Below are 21488 nucleotides of genomic sequence, written 5' to 3' on the forward strand. Positions count from 1 at the left end.
CTCGAGTACAACCGTGCATTAACACAATCTATTGTATTTATGAGCTTCCATCAAACGATTTCAGCTGTTCGATCCTGAATTGTACTAAGAAAATGATTGTACGTGTAACTATGCTCGAGTAATAATGACACGTTATTAGCTCATCATACGAAAACAAACATTGAGAGAGAGAGGGAGCTTGCCATCGCTCGACTGCTTCTGCCCAATCCATTAGATGAGAAAGATGCGCTCACAAGAGGTGCAATTGATCGCAGTCTTTTAAGTAGTTGATCGCTTGATGCGAGTGTCTCGTCGTATGAGTGTATGCAGTTCCTTTTTTTTTTTGGTGATGTTTACGCTTGATTAAAGAAATCAGAACAGCTTTACAAGTGTGATGCTTAATCATGCATGGCAGATCCATACCGAAGCACGATCCTTGCATGGTGCTCGGTCGTCTGGTCATCTCTGCGAACGGACCAACATACTTTCCTGACTGTACTTCCGTGTTCCATGATCGCTTTCCACAAGGTAAAAAAAGCGAGATAATTTCCCCTCTCCGAAAGGCATGTAGTGACTTGCGACTTTTGCAAATTCTTTCTGAAGACGTCTCCTAATTGTACCATTGGTTCAAGATCGTGCATGTGACAGGACCTACGTGGCTGAGCTCCTGAGCTGGAAATTGCGTAATGAGCTCGTCACAGGACCTGCCTAGTCAGTTTCTTCCTAACCTCAGTATAGGGATGTCAATAGAGATCCGATTTCTGCTTTTTCGCGGGGAATTCTTCTATTAGTGAACGGGGATGCGGAGATTTCATCCCCCGCGAACTCATATGGGGACGGAGACGAGAAGTCGCTTCCCGTCCCCGCTTCTCGCTATATCTCCGATATCATATATATACATATTTTTTTTAGTATATAAATATACAAACATTACATTATGTAGAGTAAATAATAAATTACTCTTATTTTTTTTCTAACATACGATATTTAATCAATCTTGTATTAATTATCCTCGTATACATCAATAAATTACTTATTTATACAACATACATATTATTAATATATAAAAATAATTAAATATTATTTAATTTTACATCCCATTGAAGATCTGATCCCCGTAAATTCCCCGCGAAAATGAGGATGAAAAAAATCTTCCACCAATAACTAAATTAAGACGGAGATAAAACAACATTCCCCACGGAGATTGACCCGTTACCATCCCTAGCTCAGTAGCACAACTCCAGTCGTGCAAGGGAAACTTGGACGGCGAATATATGTCGTGTCCACTGGCGGACACGCCCTCGGTTCAAGCGTTTGATTCTCTGGTGCGTGCGTTTTTCTCATCGGTCCGCATCACCGTCCGACTCCGCAAGTGTACGAGATCTTTGAGACTTTAACTCCGCGCGCACCAGACGCGTAGGACGATGCGGTAAGATCCGCTGGTCGGCTCGTGCTTCCTGCCTTCCTCCACGGTACAGTAAAAAGGACTTGGCCTGCGGCTGCAACGTATTCAACCCGGGGAATGAAACTCCCTATGCTTTTAGTCACGCACAACCTATTTTAATGATCAATCTATCTCGTATGATACTTATATATTCATTATTTTTTTACTTATTTTATAATTTTTTTCACTTACGAATATCAATACAAATAGACGGTTTCAATAAACCATATCTTCACATAACCTATTAGAATTTTCGTGTTCTTCCGACCCCCGCGATCGTCAAAAGGGCTAACTCCTACGCGCTTTCTCCCGGCCAGGCGGCCAACCCACAGGTTCGGGTCAACCATGGAAATGCAGTGCGGATCGCGGGTTTTGACCGCACCGGACTGCGAATGGCTAGCGTACGTCCGCGATAGCGGCAGATCAACGACGGCAATCGTGCGCGCGGGCCCGCGCCTTTCGACCTTCCGGGGAGACGGGGACGACTGAGAACGTCCGCGGACGCGCTCCTGGTCGCCTCGGTGGACGTCGGAATCGCCGCCCGGCCGAGACACGGATGCAGGTCTCCCCGCCGGAGTCCCGCGCGCCGCTTTCCTGCGCTGCACCACTCGAGCGCCCGCACCGAGCGCGTCATAGCGTAGACCGTGTAGTATACTAGTCTACCCTAGTACGGTAGGCGTAGTTGGGTGGTACAACTTGTTTTTGTTGCGTGCATCCACGGCCACGTTTGCCTCTAGCCGGGGCTGCGACGATAGCGATGCTGCTGCTTTTGACCATTGGTTTGTCGTCTCTGCGCGACCCTTGCTTGTCGTCTTGCCTTGCGATTGCTGACTGCGTAGTTCTCAGTATCGCAAGCACACCACCACCACCATGAAACGCGCAGCAGTGTCGTAGTCGGAGAAACAGACACCTGGTGCATCCAGGTCATCCGGCCACTGCCAGGTTCTTGATTTCATGGCCTAACGCGCGGGCAAACTTCCTCTAAAAAAACACGCAGTCAAACGGGCACATGCAGATGTTAGTCTAGCCTTAGGCTCGTTTGGCAGGATTTCAGATTATTCTAGAAACGTTTTGGTTTTAGATTTTCCTTAGAAACATTTCAAAATGAAATATTTCACGTTTTTGTGTGTTTGACAGAGATTCTAGAGAATCACCAGATAATCTAAAACGTTTCTTGCAACCAAACATCTGGATTCAAATTCTTAAAAAGGACATCAAAATTAAGTTATTTTGTTGAAAAATTCACAGAGATAAATATGGTTCATAAAAAATAACAAAACTTTTTTTGATGAAGAACCATTCAAATGTGACCCATTTTATCCGGTTTAACTTGAAAAGGATTAAACGTTGGCCCATTTCTCCAGCGGAATTGGCCTCAGGCTAAAATCGGTGAAACGTTTCAGCCGTTTCTCACGAGAATCGCTCGCGCGTAACACCGTTTGGAACTAATTCTATCGATTCACGCAAGAAACTGAAACGTTTCAGCATGCCAAACACGCTTACTCTCCTAATGCTTCAATATAGTTGGTTTTTTAATATTAATTAGATGTTAATATAAGTAAAAGTTGATACGGCAAAGTTATTTAAAGAAAAGCGAGATAAAGCTTGGTTTTTAAGGAAGAAATTAGCTCTTTAAACAATTATAGATGATTGTGAAATAATAAATTATTTTAAAAAACTTCAAAAAATAAACAACATATGTATGCATTGTAAACTTATTTTTTAAATCTAATATTTTACTCTCTCTCCTTTAAGATATCACCTAATAAACCAAATATTAGGAGTGACATAAGATTGTGTACGTTTGCATGCACATGGGTTTAAAATGTGCACGAGATTATTAGGCTCATGTTTGTCTCCCGGAAACAGCAATCAGCAAAGTCAATGGGGGAGGTAAAGTTAATGTACTTTCCCGTCAAAAATTAAAGCCAGTGTACTCGGTGTATATGAGCAGCTCGAGCCGGGGGTGTTGGACAGACAAACGTGCACGCAGGCGCCGCTGTTCCCGAAGAGCAAAAAAGGTTCACGTGCCGGCCGGTGCCCGTCCGCGAAGCAAGGAGGACGCCGGCGCACGAGGAGGGGCTGGCGGTGGCGGGCGAGGCGATCAAGCTCCTTCGCGCGCCCTGAGGCCTCCGCCTGCCTCCTCGTCTCGGGCTTGACCCCTCCCGTGTTTCCCTCGGGATGGTCGCCGATCTTTTTGGCTCCTGCCATCGTGGTAGCCAGCTGCACCCGACATAGTAACATGTGCCCTGTCATCTTTTTTTTTTCCTTCTTCTGTCATTTCTACATCTCTATCGACCTTTTTTAGTGGAGCATCTCTATCGACTTTTTCTTTTTTGAGAGAGAGGAGAGCATCTCTATGACTATCGGCTGGGCGCGTGACTCCATCTTGCATTCTGCATGGGCCAATTCAACTGGGCCCGTTCGTCACGAGCCCATACATCGCTGCCACTTGTCTGTCCTGCTAGGCCCTTCCAGAAAGGTCGCTCTTACTGGCCTATACCTAGCCGCCGAAGAATGGCCCAGCCCAATACAAGAGGCAAGACTCGGTCAACCGGCAGCCCAAAGCTACCACCCAATTCCCGATCCCGCCCCAATCGACCGACGCCATCCCTTCTCCTCGAGTCTCGACCTCTCCTGCCGGCTAACCCTAGCAGCGGCACGCGAGCGACGGCGAGGCGGACTAAGCGGCGCAACCGGCGAGGGCTTCAGCGGCCTTCTCCTCCTCTTTCTCCGTCGACGGCGCGGCGACGCCTGCAGGTACCTCCACCTCCGTCTCCCCACCCACCTCTCTCCGCGGGCTCGCGAGCTCGCGCGCGCGGCAGCAGGCAGGCCGGCGGCTGCTATCCCCCATCCTCTCGCGCATCGAGCAGTAGCTGCTCTCTCTTAGCGCATGCTGCTGACCCTCCCTCTCGCTCCCTGCTCTGTGTTCTCTGTCGTTGCCTCTCCGCTCTGTTTTACAATTCAGAACTGATCCCTGATTATTTGCATTAGGTGCTGCTGTGGGTTGTCTACTTTTGTGTAATAGTCCTCTAAGATTCCGGTTGGGGTTGTAAAAAAAAGAACTAATTTTCTAATTTTCTTGCTTAATATGTCGATGCTGCGCATTCTTGAAAAAAAAAAACAATTTAGAACTGATCTACTGATTTAGTGATCGGTACTGGACTACTGATTAGTTGATTAATTTATCTTTTGCTGAATAGTTGGGATTAGTTTTGTAGCAAATAGGCAGAAGAAAGGACGTTTTAGATTTCTGCATTGCTGCTGTATGAAAACACATGCTTAAAAATACATACGTTAAAATTAGAAATCCGGTTACGAGGCTGAGTACAAGACCAATTTATGTGTGATCTCTACAAGGCGAGGCTGAGAACAGATACTGCTTACCGGTTATTAGAATCTCTACAACAAAATCTGATCACATATGGTTTGTGTGGTCTGCTTTGCTATTGGTTCATTATATGTTTGAGTCCACCCAACCTAAAATTTAGTCCTGGATCTGCAAAATCATCTTGGTATTTAGAACAGTCGGCTTGGATGCAGTGGAAGAAATAGGGTTCTAAAAATTCATTTACTTCAAACTTACTTTAACGGGAAGGAAAAACGTAGTTCATAAAAAATATCAGCATCAATCCCATGTGTTTTGTTCTTAGCAGTGGACAGCAAATTAATGGTCAAATGGCATGCTAGCCTGTAAGGTAGGTGTTCTTTTCCTTTACTTCAAAAATGAAAAGTTCAAAAAGCACACCAGTCCAAAATATGGGGATTCTAATATTCTTTGATTGCGGTTATCATCACTCAGAATGTTTTTTCCCCAATGGATTAACTAGAACTAATTCTCAAAGAAGGCAGACAGGGCCCAATGTTCTCGTTTGGTCACACTATTTGTTCTAAAGCTTTCCACCTTTTGTCTTCACTTGACCTTTTGCTTGTCATGTCGTGTTAAAAATGTATATTATTTGTCACTTCCTGCTCTTAAACTGACAATACATTCTGCAGATAACATCTTATGTGTGATCAACACCTCTTTCACAACTCATTATACTTAGATCTTTTAGATGTTTGGGCTAATTCTGTGTCTCTCCAGGATATCATCGTTTTTGTTGCAAAATGGTCACGGAAGCTATTTCAAACAGTTCTGGTGGTTCTGAGTCTACAATGCCATTGCTGGAACAGCTTGCTGAAGTATTTGGCAAGTTGAAATCCCACACAGAAGCATCTCTGCAATTGCAAAATGACATGCGGTGGGAATATATCAAAGAACATTTTCTCAACCTTGATAAGTCGTACAGAAGCAAGTTTGATGAACTGGTAGAGAAGCAGAAGACATTAGAAGAAAAGAAACTTGAAGCTTGTAGGCTTATTGCAGAGAAAGAGGCTATTGTTTCTGCAAAAGAGTGTGCTTCCCTGAACCAGCTTCAGGAGCTAAGGGATGCTGCTGTCTCTTCTCTAGCAGAGGTGCGCCAAAAATATGAGGTGGAGCTTGCTGAGATACTTGATGCCAATGGAAGCAAAGACAAAAAGGTAAGTACCTCAACCAGTGACAACAATGCATCTCGTGCTTCAGAGGAGAATACCCCTGCTAGTGGTCTGGGCGAGCCATCTGAAGCTTCACCTGTTGAGATTAAGCCGCGTCCTGTATTGAAGCAACTATGTGAGCAGATGGACACCAAAGGCCTTCTGAAATTTCTTTCAGAAAATTGGAAAAAACTCGCTAGCCTTCGTGATGAACTTTCCGTTTCACTAAGATGTGCAACTGACCCTGCCCGCTTCGTGCTTGATTCCCTGGAGGGTTTCTTCCCACCAGACCAAACTAATTCACCTGGGAGTAAACATAACGCCAATCAGGTCCAGCGCAGAAGCTGTATTGTTTTAATGGAAGCTATAACACCTGCACTAGGGACGAAGGAGCCGGGTGGCAACCACCCTTGGAGCTCTGAAATTAAGGAGCAAGCCAAGGCAATTGCCGAAGAGTGGAAGTGTAAGTTAGCTGAGGTTGACCTAGATGCTTCTAATGGCTATTCATTGGAAGCACAGGCATTCCTGCAGCTTCTTACAACTTTTAATGTTGATTCGGTGCTTGACGAAGATGAACTATGCAAGATCGTAGTTGCCGTCTCTCGTCGCAAGCAGACTGCTGTGTCCTGTCACTCTCTTGGTCTTAATGAGAGAATACCAGGTTGGTATCCACCCAGAATGCCACAAGGTGTTCTCATCCCTTAATTTGCCAGGCTGCTGCCATTCATTGTCGCTAAGCCCCACAACCCTCTAGGGAATTATAACCTTCCTCATGATTTTATGCTAAACATTAGTTTTCTGCATGAAATTGGTGTTTTATGATCGTTCTATTGACTTTTTATCTTTGCAGGTATCATTGAGGAGTTGGTTAAGCGGCACAGGCAAATCGATGCAGTTCATTTCATACAAGCTTTTGGGCTTTCCGAGACCTTTCCCCCTGCACCTCTGCTGAAGACATATGTCGAGGAACTAAAAGATTCACTTGAAAATAATGGGGATGCCAATGCAACTTCGTTAAAGGTTTGTTTGTTCTATCACTTTTGAGATTTTGATGAGACTGCCTAATGCTTCTGAATAGGTATAATTCATCGGTTGTAACTGCTTCATTGGCAAAACTGTTTCCTTGTCTAATGCTTTAAGGATGGTTTAAGTACAGAAGATGTTTTTAGCAATTCATGAAAACTGTAACATTCAAACTGGGAAGTCACTGTTGATAAGTTTGTTATATTGAGATTGAGAACTCACTCATATTTATTGTCAGTAAATTAAAGTTAGCTTTGGCTGCAGAGTCCAGAGTTTTCAAGGCAGATGGTATATTACTTTCAACATCTGATGCTTGGTGTGCTGCCTGTGAATGGTTCTGCACATGCATTGTAGGCACTTAGGATGTACCTCTCGATTGCCTCATGGCATTGTAGGATAACAACCACAGCGTAGTCGTACCGATGCGAAATAACTCCTTTCTTATATTGCTTTGTGTGCTAGGATAATTTCACATTCAATTTTCAATCTGCTTTGTTTCTCCTATTGTTTATGAGATTATATTTTTACCTGTCTCTTATAACTCATTAAACCATTTTCCAGGAGGACCCAAAGTCTAGGGAGCTACTTGCCTTGAGGGCCGTAATAAAGTGCATCGAAGAGTATAAGCTTCAGAAGGAGTACTCACTTGGACCTCTCCAAAAGCGTGTTTCTGAGCTAAAGCCTAAGGGTGAGAAAAGGCCATCATTTGATGCTGGGCGCACTTACGCAAAGAAGCCTCGAGGCTCTGGCATTTCATTTCCCCGGAGATCTGCTGGTTTTGTTGGTTCAGCTGCTCGCAGACCTGCATTTTCGGTTGGTAACTGGCAGCATGCTCCTGCACCAATGCCCTCCCGTGCTCCTGCTCCAATGCCCCCTCTTCCTGATAGATATGGAGCTGCTGACCGGTACCATTATACAGCACCCGCCACAACATATGATGCAGGGGCATTTGCTTCTTACGGTGAAACGTATGGTGCCCCAAAACCATTTCAGTACACCCCAGGGTCAGTGGCAGCATCATACAATTCTAGTCCATATAAAGTCGCGTACGGTGGTCCCGGGGCGCAACCTTCTGCAAGCGGCTATGCTGCTTACCCCGCTGCAACAGGGCTGTCCGCTTCCAGCAACTATGCAAATTATTTAGGCTCCGGGTATCGCCCTACCCAACAACCATAGATCTGACTTGATCTGATGATCTCCCTCAAACTTCCATGCTGGTTATGCTGGATATGGCAACCAGTATTCCCATCAAACCGAGATGTAACTTTAGTTATCTTTTTTCTCATCCACAGCAGGTTTTGTAGGTGTAACTGATGTGGAGTTTTAAGGCTAGCTGTGTGAGCCGCCGATCAAATTATAAATGCTTCCATGTCGTGCTACATGTACCTTACTATCATTTTTGCTTCGTGCTGTGCTTACACCTTGACTTGTTGAATGTTTTGTATGTTCAGTCAACCAGTGTCCTGTGACAGCTCAACAGCTTATCTCTATGACCGAATCCTTGACGGAAATCTCATCCTAGAATGAGCCATGTCAGCACCATGCCTGGGAGCCATCCGGTCGAAGCAGTGTGCAATCTCGATCGTCAATTGAATCTAGTAATGAAAAGGCTGACGTAGGGCTCTCTGACTCTTCCTTGGCTTGTCCTTAGTTGCCTCCTCGTCTGCCTCTCTCGCTCTAGCCGTGCCTGACACCAAAACCCCTCTGCCTTGCATGCGTCATCTGTTGCTGCTCACCCGCCGTGTGCCTCCCGGCTTCGGCCCGCTTGGGATCCACCACGGTTGATCCGAGCTGATCCGATCCACCGCCGGCTGGAACCTCACCGCGCCGCTACGGTAAGCCACCATGCCGTTGCCTCCCTTGATTCTTCTCCTCTCGATTCTTCTTCCCGATTCTTCTCTGATTCTGATGCTGTTGTTGCTCTCACCAACGCCGAGCATTGCCCTCACCTCGCGCTATCGTTGTCGGCCGTGGAAGGGAAGCCGCTGCCTAGGTAGAGCCGGCACTGCCAGATCCGTGCTAACTTGAGCCGTCGCTGCCCTGAGCCACCACTGTCGGACAGAGTCGCCCGTCGCCACCGAGTCATAGTAGCCAAAGACCGCCGCCGCCGCTCCATTTTGCTTGCCACGGGACCCCATCACGCCGCCGCCGCTAACCCTAGCCACCACCGCCGCCTCTATATGGGAGAAAAAGAGAAAAATAGGAGAGAGTGAATGAAGTCGATAGGTGAGATAGAAAGAGAGGAAAAAGAAGAGAGGAGGAGAGAGTTGGGCCGAGGCCCATATGGCCAGCCGGCTCGGGAAAGAAAGAAAAAGATCCTAGTTTTGACCCATATACATAGTAAAAATTTCCATATTTAATTTTAGAGAGCAATTCTGTAGGATCGAATATGCGAAAAATACCCAATCAGAGGGGGGGGGGGTGTAAATGATTGCGGAAACCAAATTCAAAGATTAACTCATCCAAATCAAAACTCGATTTAAACTCGGTATTCCACTCGAAACAGAATATACACGCTCTAGTAAAAAGGATGTATAGAAAGATCTGCTGGTCGGATTGCTCTCAAATTTGGTCAGCATAAATTAGATTCAAATATGAAAGTAACCCAATAAATATCGAGTAAATCGGATATGTGGATCAAAAGTTATTCCTGATCCAAGCAAACTGTGTCAACCAATATCGAGTAAATCAAAGCTTAGTCAAAAAGCTACTCAAGAACAAATTAAATCCACTCAAAATTTTCTCAGGTCAAACACTTGATATTCTAACAAGGTTTTAGATGAATTAAACCAAGATAAAACTTCATAGACACATGAAATTAACAGAAAACCAAAACTGAGCAAACAGAATATAAAATAGAGAGAAAATTTCGAATCAGCAACTCATCAACTTACGAAACTTAATTTTTATTGTATAGATGAGTTTATAAGATACCTCTCCAAAGCATCCAACAAGGATTTCCACGAAATCCCAAAACAACTCTCTCTCTCTCGAGTTTCTCTATCTCTCTATTGCGTTGTGCTGCCTTGTTCTGTGCTCTGTTGTACTCTACCCAATACAACAGACCTCTCTATTTATAGGTTAGCCACACGCATAAACGTGACCGAACGTATTCAATCTGGTCTCTATCATCCTCTAATCATAAGAGAAAAAACTACTTCCGTTAATTAAGCTAATTAGCCAACAACTCTTACGTAATCATGCATGCATATCTCCCGTGCACACATGCATATATGTAACCAACTCAGAGTCCGTCTCCGACACTAACTCTTGTCTCAAGTTCAGCCACCACATGACTCCCTTGTGCCTGCTCTGACTCGAACATGAATTAGTCTCATGATCAGATCGCCTACTGCGTCCATAGCAAAGCCTTGTCTCCATATGCTTTGTTTTCTCAGCTCAAACGTCTCGCATGGCATTCTCGATCACCATGACCTCAGTTCCTCCTGAACTAGTCGCCGAACCTCAGTTCCTCCCTGAACTTAGTTCGTCGATCCATCATCGACCATGTTCGCCTTCGAGCAACACCTACACATGAATCAAATAACAATCGAGTACGAGCACAAGTCCTTCCCGACTTTACTCAAGATCAGTTCACGCAACACCACGTAAACTCCAAGCAAAACTAACATGCTAATATAAGCATACCCAACTAATGATAACGTATCAAACCAACTATGCTATCCAAGCATATCTTAGCAATTCATGAATATCAACCAAATGTCATTATACTAAATCACTTTACTCTGCCAATTTCATCAATCAAACTAATTTTTCATCATATGATCTCACAAATTCAATTAAGGATTATGCTAATATTAGTTAGATAGACATGGCACTCAGTAGACAATTAGCAATGACATGAGTATAAGTAATATATATGTATATGTATTATTGGAATGTGACGCTTGAGGGAATAAAAGAACAAATAACAAGGCACTTGATAGGCAAAAAAATTAAACCAAAAAAGCAAACCACCAACACACTTGAGTAATTTATATGAGATTGTCTAGGTACGTAGCCACATGACAAATAACAAAATCGCTTTCAGGTAGAGTTTGCAACTTGGATTCCAAATACAACTATGACTCAACTTTGAGTAAAAATAAATAAATCCATAGAAATATATTTATTTCCATAACTATCTCTTTCAAATCGTCTTATCCACGATGCGGCTAAGATATTCTCGTACACCTGCAAGTATTACAAATCGATGTGAATTCCCATCGTACGTCAATAGGCTGATAAAAAATTGCCTCCTCAATGCTTGGCCATCATGCATGTGGGGAACCGTCCAAACAATATTCTAATTAACCATCAGGAGAATAATTAAACATAATCACAACCTCGATGATTAACCAGAATACCATCCCAGTAGTCCTGACACGTGTTTTGTGCCCAAGATCGGAACACATGCTTTTCCAACATACACATCACAACAAAGCTTAAGAGAGAGCAGGTAATTAACATTATATTGCAAGTTCTTAAGCATTAAACTATTTTCAATAATTTACAACAAAAGAGACAACTACGCAGCGGAAGAAGACCTATCAACACAAAAACTAGGCGGAGCCATATGCCCTTAGGCTCCACCTAAAAGCACGCCACAAGAGAGTAGGATGCACTACTCTTGCCCGCCACTGACATTGGCGAACACGAAGTAGCCAAACATGACTCCTCCTCACCTGCAAAACCTGTAGAGCAGCTGAGTACGAAGGTACTTGCAAGACTTAGTCCATATAGGTCACATATAAATAGACCGACTCCAAAGATTATGTATTGAGCCATTATCAAGGAAAAATGTCACAAGGTTAAGTAATTTACATATGCGAAATGCAACCTTTTGACATAAACATTTGAGCATCTACTCTAGAGTCTTAAACCAAAACTATTATGTAGACAACTTCTAGAACCGAAATGTAACTGGAACCAATATAAACATAAGTGTATGATAGAACCATAACCGCCATGTCCAAACATACCAAACCACCGCATATCATCCCATGTTTGTGACTCTATGACCGATGCAAATGAACAGAAGCTTGCTCAATAAACGAGAACGCAACAATTTGAATTGATTTTACACCCTGCAGGGGAGTACTTCTGGACCCACATGACACGAGACCACCGCCCACACAACTCGTCAGTTGCAAGTGATGATTCACGTATCAGCCTTTCATGTACCCACCCCGAACCTTTCCCCATGCCCGATGTATGTGGAGGCCACCTAAGACCCCTAGCGTCTGACGTCTTACTGGCAGATCCCATGTGCCTCTACAAGCCCTTGCTCACATCCCGGGCGCATGAGTCAAAGGAACGTGGTGACTTACGGTACTTGTCTTACCGTTCCCATATGCGACATGTGGTAAGTACGAAAAAGTGCCAAAGCCAATTGCATCGACGGACGGCCTTAAATGATGCAAGCAGTCTACGGCATCCGGGCTCCTCTCCCGAACTACCCTGAGGAACTCCTCCGGGGTAGAAGATACCCCTAACACCGCCCACATCTCGCCTCATACTCACAACTCATCCAACCAACATCATCAACGCAACAATATTATAATTTGTGACAGTAATTAAAGCCTATGCTCACGAACGATGAAATATTTCACCGCTCGACTTCTACCGATAACCTAATACGTTACTAAGCATCTCGTATCACTTTTAAGTTAGACAACATAGTATTAAACCTAGGGTACAAGGACATGGATCAACAATAATTCAACGTAGAGGCAATGTAAATCAACATAGGTTCTACCCATATCACCCGACTCTGGAACTCTAATTATGCAAACATATACACGGTATAATTTATCAAATTATATCATACGAGATCCAAACTAGTAGGTAGATTATGCTTAGATGCTTGCCTTGCTGCTCTTCTTCAAAACAAGATCAACCACAAAACATTCCCGCGAAAACCCGTCACTTTCCGGTACGATGATCACTAAAGAAAAGAATACACCACAATAATCATATGATGAAATGCCATGAAATTATGCATTATAATGCATGAAAACCTTTTGTCTTAGCTAGAACAAGTCAGAAGAAGACTAGCAAAATTGTATTCACCAATTTTGGACTTGCAAAGAATTAACAGTGAATTAATGGAGCCTTAACCTAATTAATTCGTATTAAAATGTTAATTAATCATTTAATGTCTGGGGATATTTTTGATAGGTAGAGGAGGTTATTATGAAACCAAAAAAATTAGTTTCATAATTTTTGGAGCTACGGATAATTTACTATGAATTTACAAGCCTCAACTCGCTTGATAAACAGTAACTGTGGAGGCCCCGCATTTTGCGGAGTATCCGTGAATTTTTGCAGAGTCTTTGGACTTTCCAGAACACCTGTTCTTCACGGGGAAAATGGCCAATTTGATTTGCGAGCTTCTCTAATCCAAAGGAAGATATGTTTGAGATAGTTTAGAGAGTCTAGAGTTCACTCCTCAACTTAGCAACTTGATTCCTAATTCAATTTCACCCACAAACCTCAATTTGATCCAAAACCTCAAGAACTCATGAACTTCACTCAAACTCGAAATCGATCAACCAAATCGTGAATTCTTGCCGAGGGAAGCCGAAGAGACTTACCCACGGTGCTTGTGTAGTTGGGTGACCGCCGGGTGATGAAGGAAGCAGAGAAAATCACCCGGGAGAGGAAGAAATCCGGTGTTCCTCGTGTTTCAACCCTAAACACCAAAAGCTGTCAAATTCGACTCAAATCCTCTGGTAAAATGAAAACGAATTGGATGGGTGAGAAGCTTATGAGCTATGGATCGCGATGGTACTACATGCTTACCTCGATTTTGCTCCTAGAGAGAGGAATCCGAGGGAGAGTGAGAGAGCTTGAGATTGAGAGAGAGAGAGAGAGAGAGAGAGAGAGAGAGAGAGAGAGAGAGAGAGAGAGAGAGAGAGAGCTCCCTTGTTGCTTGGCCGGTTGGGGGAGGGAGCACAAGAGTGAGGGGGAGTAATGGGAGGTGCTGCTGCACATGGGAGAGAGGGAGTGGTTGGCCACTCCGATGGGGCCTACGTGCTACAGAAAGGTCCGTTTCAACTGCGAATTCTATTCTTTCTTCTCTTGAATTTCTTTCTCTCATCCAATTAACTTGAAATAAATTGCTCTAGTGTGCCAAAATAATTTACCACGAATTTAATATGATGCTAATGATGCATGATTATGTTTAATCATGTGATTACATAAGTTGGGTAATCCCAAATAAATTGCACCTTGACAGTGCACATGCATCATATATATGTAAATGTAAATATATCTTATGTGTAAAGTATAGTATTGTAATTTGAAAAGTACATACGACAGTGCAACAAAGTATTCATTTTCATTTATGTTTGTTTCTTACAAAAAATAGCATGAGATATATCTTGGGTAAACCCAAATTAAGGTAGCATAGGGGGTTTCCTTTTTCAAGCTCAGGTGTTTTCTAAAAGTTAATGTTTCCATTTAGTACTTACTCAAATATGAAAATTGGACTACGGTTGTCCAAACAATAAACATGCATTCCAGTGACTTCATCATGGTTCCAAAGTACAAACAAATTTGTATCTTAGGCAAAATAAAGGTCAAGGTGCAATTTTTTTTTGACATACATGTGATTCGTGAACCACCATTAAAATTGGAAGGCCAAAGAAAACGAGAAGATACAACTATGAAAAAGAAACATGCCCTGGATGGTAAAAGAAGAAATATAGAATAGTTAAGCCAGAAACCAGAGTTATGATCCTTTCAAGTGGTTCAAGATTTGTGAGACTAAGGGTGAATAATAGAAGCACCTCTTGCAGTAGCAGTGAAGCTTATAATGATGACAAAAACACAAATAATCATAGCAAAAACTTATGCAATGAGAAAAAAGAATACCATAGGTAAGGTTCCAATTATCAGTCAGAAGTGCAAGGTACCCATCTGCAAAAACTTCGAGTACTTTAGTTTAGTTGACTTGAGGATACCGATGTGGCTACAACTTCTTCTCTTAAACATGTAGTTGACTAATGTCGAGACCGGTTTAATAAACAAATCGATCTCATCTATGTACTGAGCCTAGGAATCAATCCCAACACATCGTGATTTCACTGATGATAATAATTACAATATCCATACTTAATCGAATTAACCGTCTTACAAAAGTGACCTTCAAGGGTTGAAGAACCAAATAAACTACAGCAGGATTAAATGAACTACGGAGACTCTATTCTTTTACGATTCTTTCACATGTATCATCGACGTAGAAAACATATTAAAATGATCCACTTTCAGTGTACTCATTGATACCTTCTCCAACTGAGTATTTGGTGATAGCAAGAGTGATCACTTATCGTACTCAGCAAGGTTGGAAAGAAATAGTATGCATATAAAGGCTTGACAAGAATAAAGCTAATATGATTCTCTTGCATAAATCAACATTTTAAGTAAAAATATTTGAAAAACAATAATAATTAAGTAAAAATATTTGAAAAACAATAATAATCACCTCAAGATTCCATCCATCTTGACTTAACCAATTAACCAACACTTCAACCAAAGTTCCATCCACTAAGGTTGAACCCTCAATCATAGTTCCCACCACTATAACTGACCATCCTCAACTATGATTCCCACCATCGTAGTTGACCCAACTAATCAAAACATCAAGTTATAATCATGGTAGGTTTTCAGTGACGCTCATGATCGTGAGCACGGCTGAATATTCAGTTTTAACTCTGCAGAAGTTGTACTTTATTCACAAATGTTTCATCCCATTTTGCTGAGCATCCTTTGGCCGACAGAGAACTCTTACACACGCCCCCTCTTAATCTTTCAGATCCCAAGACATCATTCATTCACTGCTCTTCTGCCTGGTCTACACTATGTCGAGAGTAAGCAAATTACTTGGCTAGACACATCCCATTCCAGACTTATGGTTGTACTATAAACATAGGAAGGTCACCCTACGAACCAGTCCTTAATTTGAGCAAGACTATCACTTTCCCAACCATATATCTCATCATACCACCTGCTCAAATCACTATACCATGTTTATACAAAACTTATCTATCATATTTTATCATTGTTGCATAGAATCATTATCAAGTTCATGGAACAATTATCATGATTTCCATCCCAAAGCAAATCTAAGCATCATCTATCCATCCATAAACTAAAACCATACTATGGCGACAAGGATGATAAGGAAAAAACTAAGGTAAAATTTAACTCTTGGGATTCCCAACAAAATTATTAGCATGCATGTTTGTAAAATAAAACATTTAAAAATTGAGATAAAAATAATCAAGAATCCAACTTGCCTTCACCGAACCCAGTTGGGTCTTCAAAATCTTGATCATACAGACCTTCTAGCTCCTCCCGGGCGTTGACATCAACTCGCAACATATGCAGAAAAACAACAACACATAAACAACAAGATCCAAAAAAACCAAATATCACACAACAAACATCATCATCACAAGATTACACTATTTCGGACAATTCGGTGAAAGAACAGGTCAGAACGGAGCTATGATCGATAAGTTATGATTTTTCTAAAGATTAAAACATAACTGAAAAGATTATCTATAGATGAAATTATGTTGCTAGGAATTTTCCAAATTCTTCCAAAGCCATCTATGATTTTTTTGGGATTTTTGGGAATTTTCTAGCATTTATTTTAATTTTAAAACTATTAAATAGAAATAAATAAAACTATAAAACATTATTAAACTTTTTAGAAATTAATTTCCTAATTATTATTATTATTATTATTCAGAATTATTTTTATACTAAAAAACTATTTATTACGTAATATTTACTATTTATGACATCAGCACAACAATTAGAAAAAAAGAAAAGCTGACTCGGCACTGCATGCTGACATGACACAACACATCAGACAATATCGCTGATGTGATTTGACTTGGCAAGTGAGGTGGCGGACCAGCTGACTGGGTTTATGTACGGTACGCGACGCTCTCGGATTGGATCACAAAAGGGTATGGCCGATCTAATCTCAGCCGTTGGTTCCAGATCGGACGGCTCAAAGCACTCGGCTCTCATCTAAATGGTGGCAGAGATAGCTTCCGTGGTGGCGCATCACTGGATCCTGACCAGAACGGAGCTCCAATGACCTAAACTAGACAGTGAGCGGCAGAACACGAACACATGCTCACGGGGAACACACCTAGACTCTTGTTGAAGCTCGGGGAAGACTCTAGCTAGGTCGGTGACGGCGCATGACGATAGTTCTCCTCGGTCGGCGCCATGGACGAAGCTCCGGTGACAATCAACGATCAAGCTTGATGAAGCATCTAGGCCCCTAATTCGTGTTTTGATATTTAATGACAATATGTCTTTTATGGACTAACATGTGTGAATGAGTTGTGAAATATTAGTCACAAAGATGTTACGGAGCTAGAAGATGCATAAGTGAAAAACATGAAAATGGCTAGCTCAAGGCAAAGGTATAATTGTAGGGCATTTTATTTTGCCGGTTAAAGGAGATTAGAGAAGAAAAATTGACCGGATTGATAGGATAAGCACCGTAATATTAAGAGGGGTTGATGCACGTTTACTTGAGATATCTATAGTGCTACAATTGCTCAAACTTGCATTTCATATAGAGTGAGAAATTTAGTTTGAGAGAAACCAAGGGAAGACAATATTATTCGAGTTTCATGTGTGGCGGTCAGACCTCCGGCATGATCGGTCAGACTGTCAAACGAACAGAGTGGTTTGGACCCTATAGTCTGTGTGGTGGTCAGACCGCCTGGCATGACTGGTCTGACTGTTGTATAAACTTGGTCGATGCTTAAGTCCCGATCTGACTGAGGAGTGTGCCGATTTGACTGCCAAACGAACAGAGGGGTTTGGACCATTTGGTCTGGCTGGCGGTCTGACCACCGGCATGGCCGGTCTGATCGCCATGTGAAAAGAGAGTTTTTGGCACTCTGTTCTCTGCTCGTGATCTGACTGTGAGGGGTAACGGTTTGATCGTCAGGCGTATGTCAGCGTCATCATCACGCCTTTTATAGCCGTTGTAATAACGGCGGTACGACCGCCGATTGAGCTGCGGTTTGACCGCCCTGTGCGCAGAGATGTCAAATCAAATGCAACGGCCATATTTTTGAGTGTGGGCTATAAATAAAAGCTTAGCTGGTTCAAGGAACATATATAGCATTTCATTACAACCCTTTTGAGCTCTTGCATTCACCCTCTCCCTCTCTTGGCTTAGTGATTGCATTTTTGAGAGTGTGAGAGCATCTAGTGCATAACTTTGAAGAGTTTAAGCATTGAGACGTGGATTAGGGGTGATCGGCAAATCACCAATACCACGAAAAAAACATCTTGTGTCATCCTTGAGTAATTTACTGTGAGCAAATTTACTTTATGCAATTTATCTTTCTAGAATATAAATTGTTGCATGTCACTCTAGGATTGCAAACCTTGAAATAGCTTTCAGTTGTCTTCATATCACTCTAGTGATCTTTAGTTTGTTTCTGGAAGTTTTCCTGATCGCTTAGCATTTAGTTTTAAAACCGCCTATTCATCCCCCCTCTAGTCGGTATCTTAGATCCTACACTTGCCTCTGGAAGCTTCCTTGCACTCCTACGGTATCTTAGATTCATACTAGATTTGAACGGCGACATGATTGATTGGAACTCAGTTTGAACTCAAATCCATTGAAGATAAGGCATCCTTGGTCACGATTTTTGCTTATTTGTAGCTGGTGAGCATCTAGAAGACCTTCTCCTTCATATGTGCTTCAGATTTGCTCCTTGGTCTGTGGCTGACTTGGATTTCCTCGGCGGTGCAGCTTGGCAGCGTGAGAGATCGAGGGAGAGGGAGAGCTGGAGGTTGAGGATGACCGGGTGGGCCGAACAAACAGGATGGGCTGCGGCCTAGAGAAAGGAGAAGAGAGGGTGACGGCTGGGCTGGTTGGATCGTGCTGAAACTGAGAGAAGAGGGGGAGAGAGGTGGGCTTCTACCTATTTCATTCTAAAATCTTTTTCTTTTTCCTCTCATGTATATATACACATGTATATTATACTTATACATAATATATACCTATATATATATGTTAGCTCACAAAATCAAGCAATCAAATATATACACATATATGCACTTAGGATTATTTAATTTTGCAAATTCTTTCATTTCTTTTGAAAAAGTTTTATTTTTTCTTTGTTTTAGGATTTTGGGTTATTACAACTAACCTCAAAACAACCATGGAGCAACAATCTAAGCTAGCTAGCATGATGTTAACCTATGCATCTCATATTCTCTCAAACACAGATAGGCCTCAAATTATAGTACACAAAAAACTCCTTTAATGTGCTCTCAAGCAGAGAACTGTAAGAAACTATCAGTATTGCAATAGGAGTAGGAACCACTTGATACTTGCCTACCTGCTCAAACTAGGAAACCAAATAGTAATTGTCTGCTTTCCTACTACAGCATGCCTAGCATGTGTGGTCATGTATAAACATTAGTCAACCTAACAAAAATCAAGGTGCACTGAATGTGGTAATCCAAAACCAGTTACATGTTGTGAAAATAATAGATTAGTAAATCATATAGCTCAGGAATGATCTCGAGAACAAAATGGATAATAGTTCATGCTGCCAACTAATCCATAGAAGCCACTCAAAATTCTTCAGCACTTAAAGACAACTGTTGAACAAAGGCATTCCCAGTAACCAGTGGCCCTAGGAACAATGATATTCAAAGAATGTCAATATACAATCTAGCAACCTGAAGCAACAGTGAATTTTTTTATTCAAGCCATGTTTCATAATGTAATCAAGTGTAGATACATGTAGAATTAACAAGTATATGCACATATTCACAATTGCAACCATCTTTTCTTCCTTGTTTTTCAATTCAGCATCCACATGCTTTAGATTCCTGACACAACAATGCAAATGAGACAAGATCCAAACATAACAAAAACAGAAGAGGGACTATAATATCCTCAAGTGCATTTCCCCACCTCAACATTGGTCGTAGACTCACAGGAGCCTCACGCCTACACAAACTGTGCACTCATCACACCACCATTTCGTTGAACTGCTGGCAGAGTCTGGACGCAGTGGTCCAGGCCTGGATAGTAGCAGCATAGCATGGGCATGGCCACAGACTCTAGCGGAGTGTTGTGGGTGTGGACGGTGGTCATGGCATTGGTTGTGACCATGGGCGTGGCCTGGAGCCAAGACCCCATGCAGTGCTACACCTGAGGCAGGAAATGACGGGGATGAGGATGATTAGTGATTGCAAAACCTCTTGATGAACAGTGGCAGAAACAATGGTGATGGTACTGAATGGCGAATCCTGGTTGCACTATTCTGGTGGCGACAATGAAGGCAATGATGGACGCACTTCAAGGACAACACACTTGGGTGCAGGGTTCCATCTCCCCATCACCACTGGTGAAGTGGGGAGTGGTGAGCGGTATAGGTGCGGTAGGAGAGGAGCCTCATGAGGTTCTATCCTGCCATATTATTATAGAATCTCATTAGAGCAAATTTTTACATATTGGATTCTATCTCTTGCCATCAGGGGTGCATGGCAAGATGAACTCCATTAGAGTAAATGTTTTCTAGCAAGGTGCTGATGACAAGTTTAAATATCATATAGTGAAATAGGATGCAGTGCATAGACCTAAGGAGTTTGGTGGGCTGGGTACTGCAAATACTAAGATTGTGAATTTGTGTTTATTGGTTAAATGGATCTAAAAGATCATTAGGAACAGTGAGGAGACATGGTTTCAAATTTTTAAAGCTAAATACATGTCTAATGGTCTGTTCTTCAATTCCAAGAGAAGGGGAACATCCTAATTTTAGCAGGGTCTGCATAAAGTCAAGCATCTCTTTAAGTAGGGTGCCTGGCATAAGATCAATAAGGGGACAAGGTTGTCTTCTAGAAAGACATTTAGTTGGGAGATACCCCATTTCATATTCAATATCCAGATTTATATAATTTGTGATGACCCTGATATTTTAGTTGAGGATTGTGTGTCTTGGATAACCATTGGAGTGTTCATTTTAGAAGGTCTCTTAACCATAATGAGCAGGAAAGTTTACATAAGCTATATGGAAGGCTTCAAGAGGTGATCTTAAATGATAATGAGGATGAGGTGTACTGGGCTCTAGATAAAACTAGGATTTTTACAACTAGATCTCTATATAGGTTTATCATCTTTAGGGTGTTATCAGCAAGGGGGCTGGTTTGATTTGGGAAAGCAAATTGCCTATGGAGATCAAGGTTTTCCTTTGGTAGGCTTCCCATAATAGTTTGCAATTTGCTTCTTCTTTGAAAAGAATGGGTTGGAAAGAAAATGAAAATTGTTGTCTTTGTGGGCATTTGGAAATGACTGAACATATACTTTTTTAAATGTCCCTTAGCTCACTTTGCATGGGGTTGTCTTATGGAGTGTTTTGGGTGGAGGTCCCAGCCCAAATCTATAGAAGATTTTCTATATAATTGTCTTGATTTGAATTTTGAAGGCTCAAATCTTTGTGATATTTGATATTTTCAA

General features: G+C 42.1%; 1 protein-coding gene across 1 annotated transcript; it reads left to right on the top strand.

The window, feature by feature from the left end:
- Positions 1-4000: 4000 nt before the first annotated feature.
- LOC133892634 (FRIGIDA-like protein 3) lies at positions 4001-8399 on the top strand. Its single transcript, XM_062333523.1, has 4 exons — positions 4001-4183; positions 5511-6602; positions 6792-6961; positions 7526-8399. Exons 2-4 carry the CDS (start codon positions 5534-5536, stop codon positions 8138-8140), a joined length of 1854 nt encoding a protein of 617 aa, XP_062189507.1. The 5' UTR covers positions 4001-4183; positions 5511-5533; the 3' UTR covers positions 8141-8399.
- Positions 8400-21488: the final 13089 nt, after the last annotated feature.

The sequence above is a fragment of the Phragmites australis genome, chromosome 15 (assembly GCF_958298935.1).
Source record: "Phragmites australis chromosome 15, lpPhrAust1.1, whole genome shotgun sequence".
Lineage (NCBI taxonomy): Eukaryota > Viridiplantae > Streptophyta > Magnoliopsida > Poales > Poaceae > Phragmites > Phragmites australis.

Coding starts and splice junctions, on each gene's coding strand:
- LOC133892634 (XM_062333523.1), top strand. CDS start 5,534: ATGGTCACGGAAGCTATTTCAAACAGTTCTGGTGGTTCTGAGTCTACA. Junction 6,603..6,791: donor TCTTAATGAGAGAATACCAG/GTTGGTATCCAC, acceptor TTATCTTTGCAG/GTATCATTGAGGAGTTGGTT. Junction 6,962..7,525: donor CCAATGCAACTTCGTTAAAG/GTTTGTTTGTTC, acceptor ACCATTTTCCAG/GAGGACCCAAAGTCTAGGGA.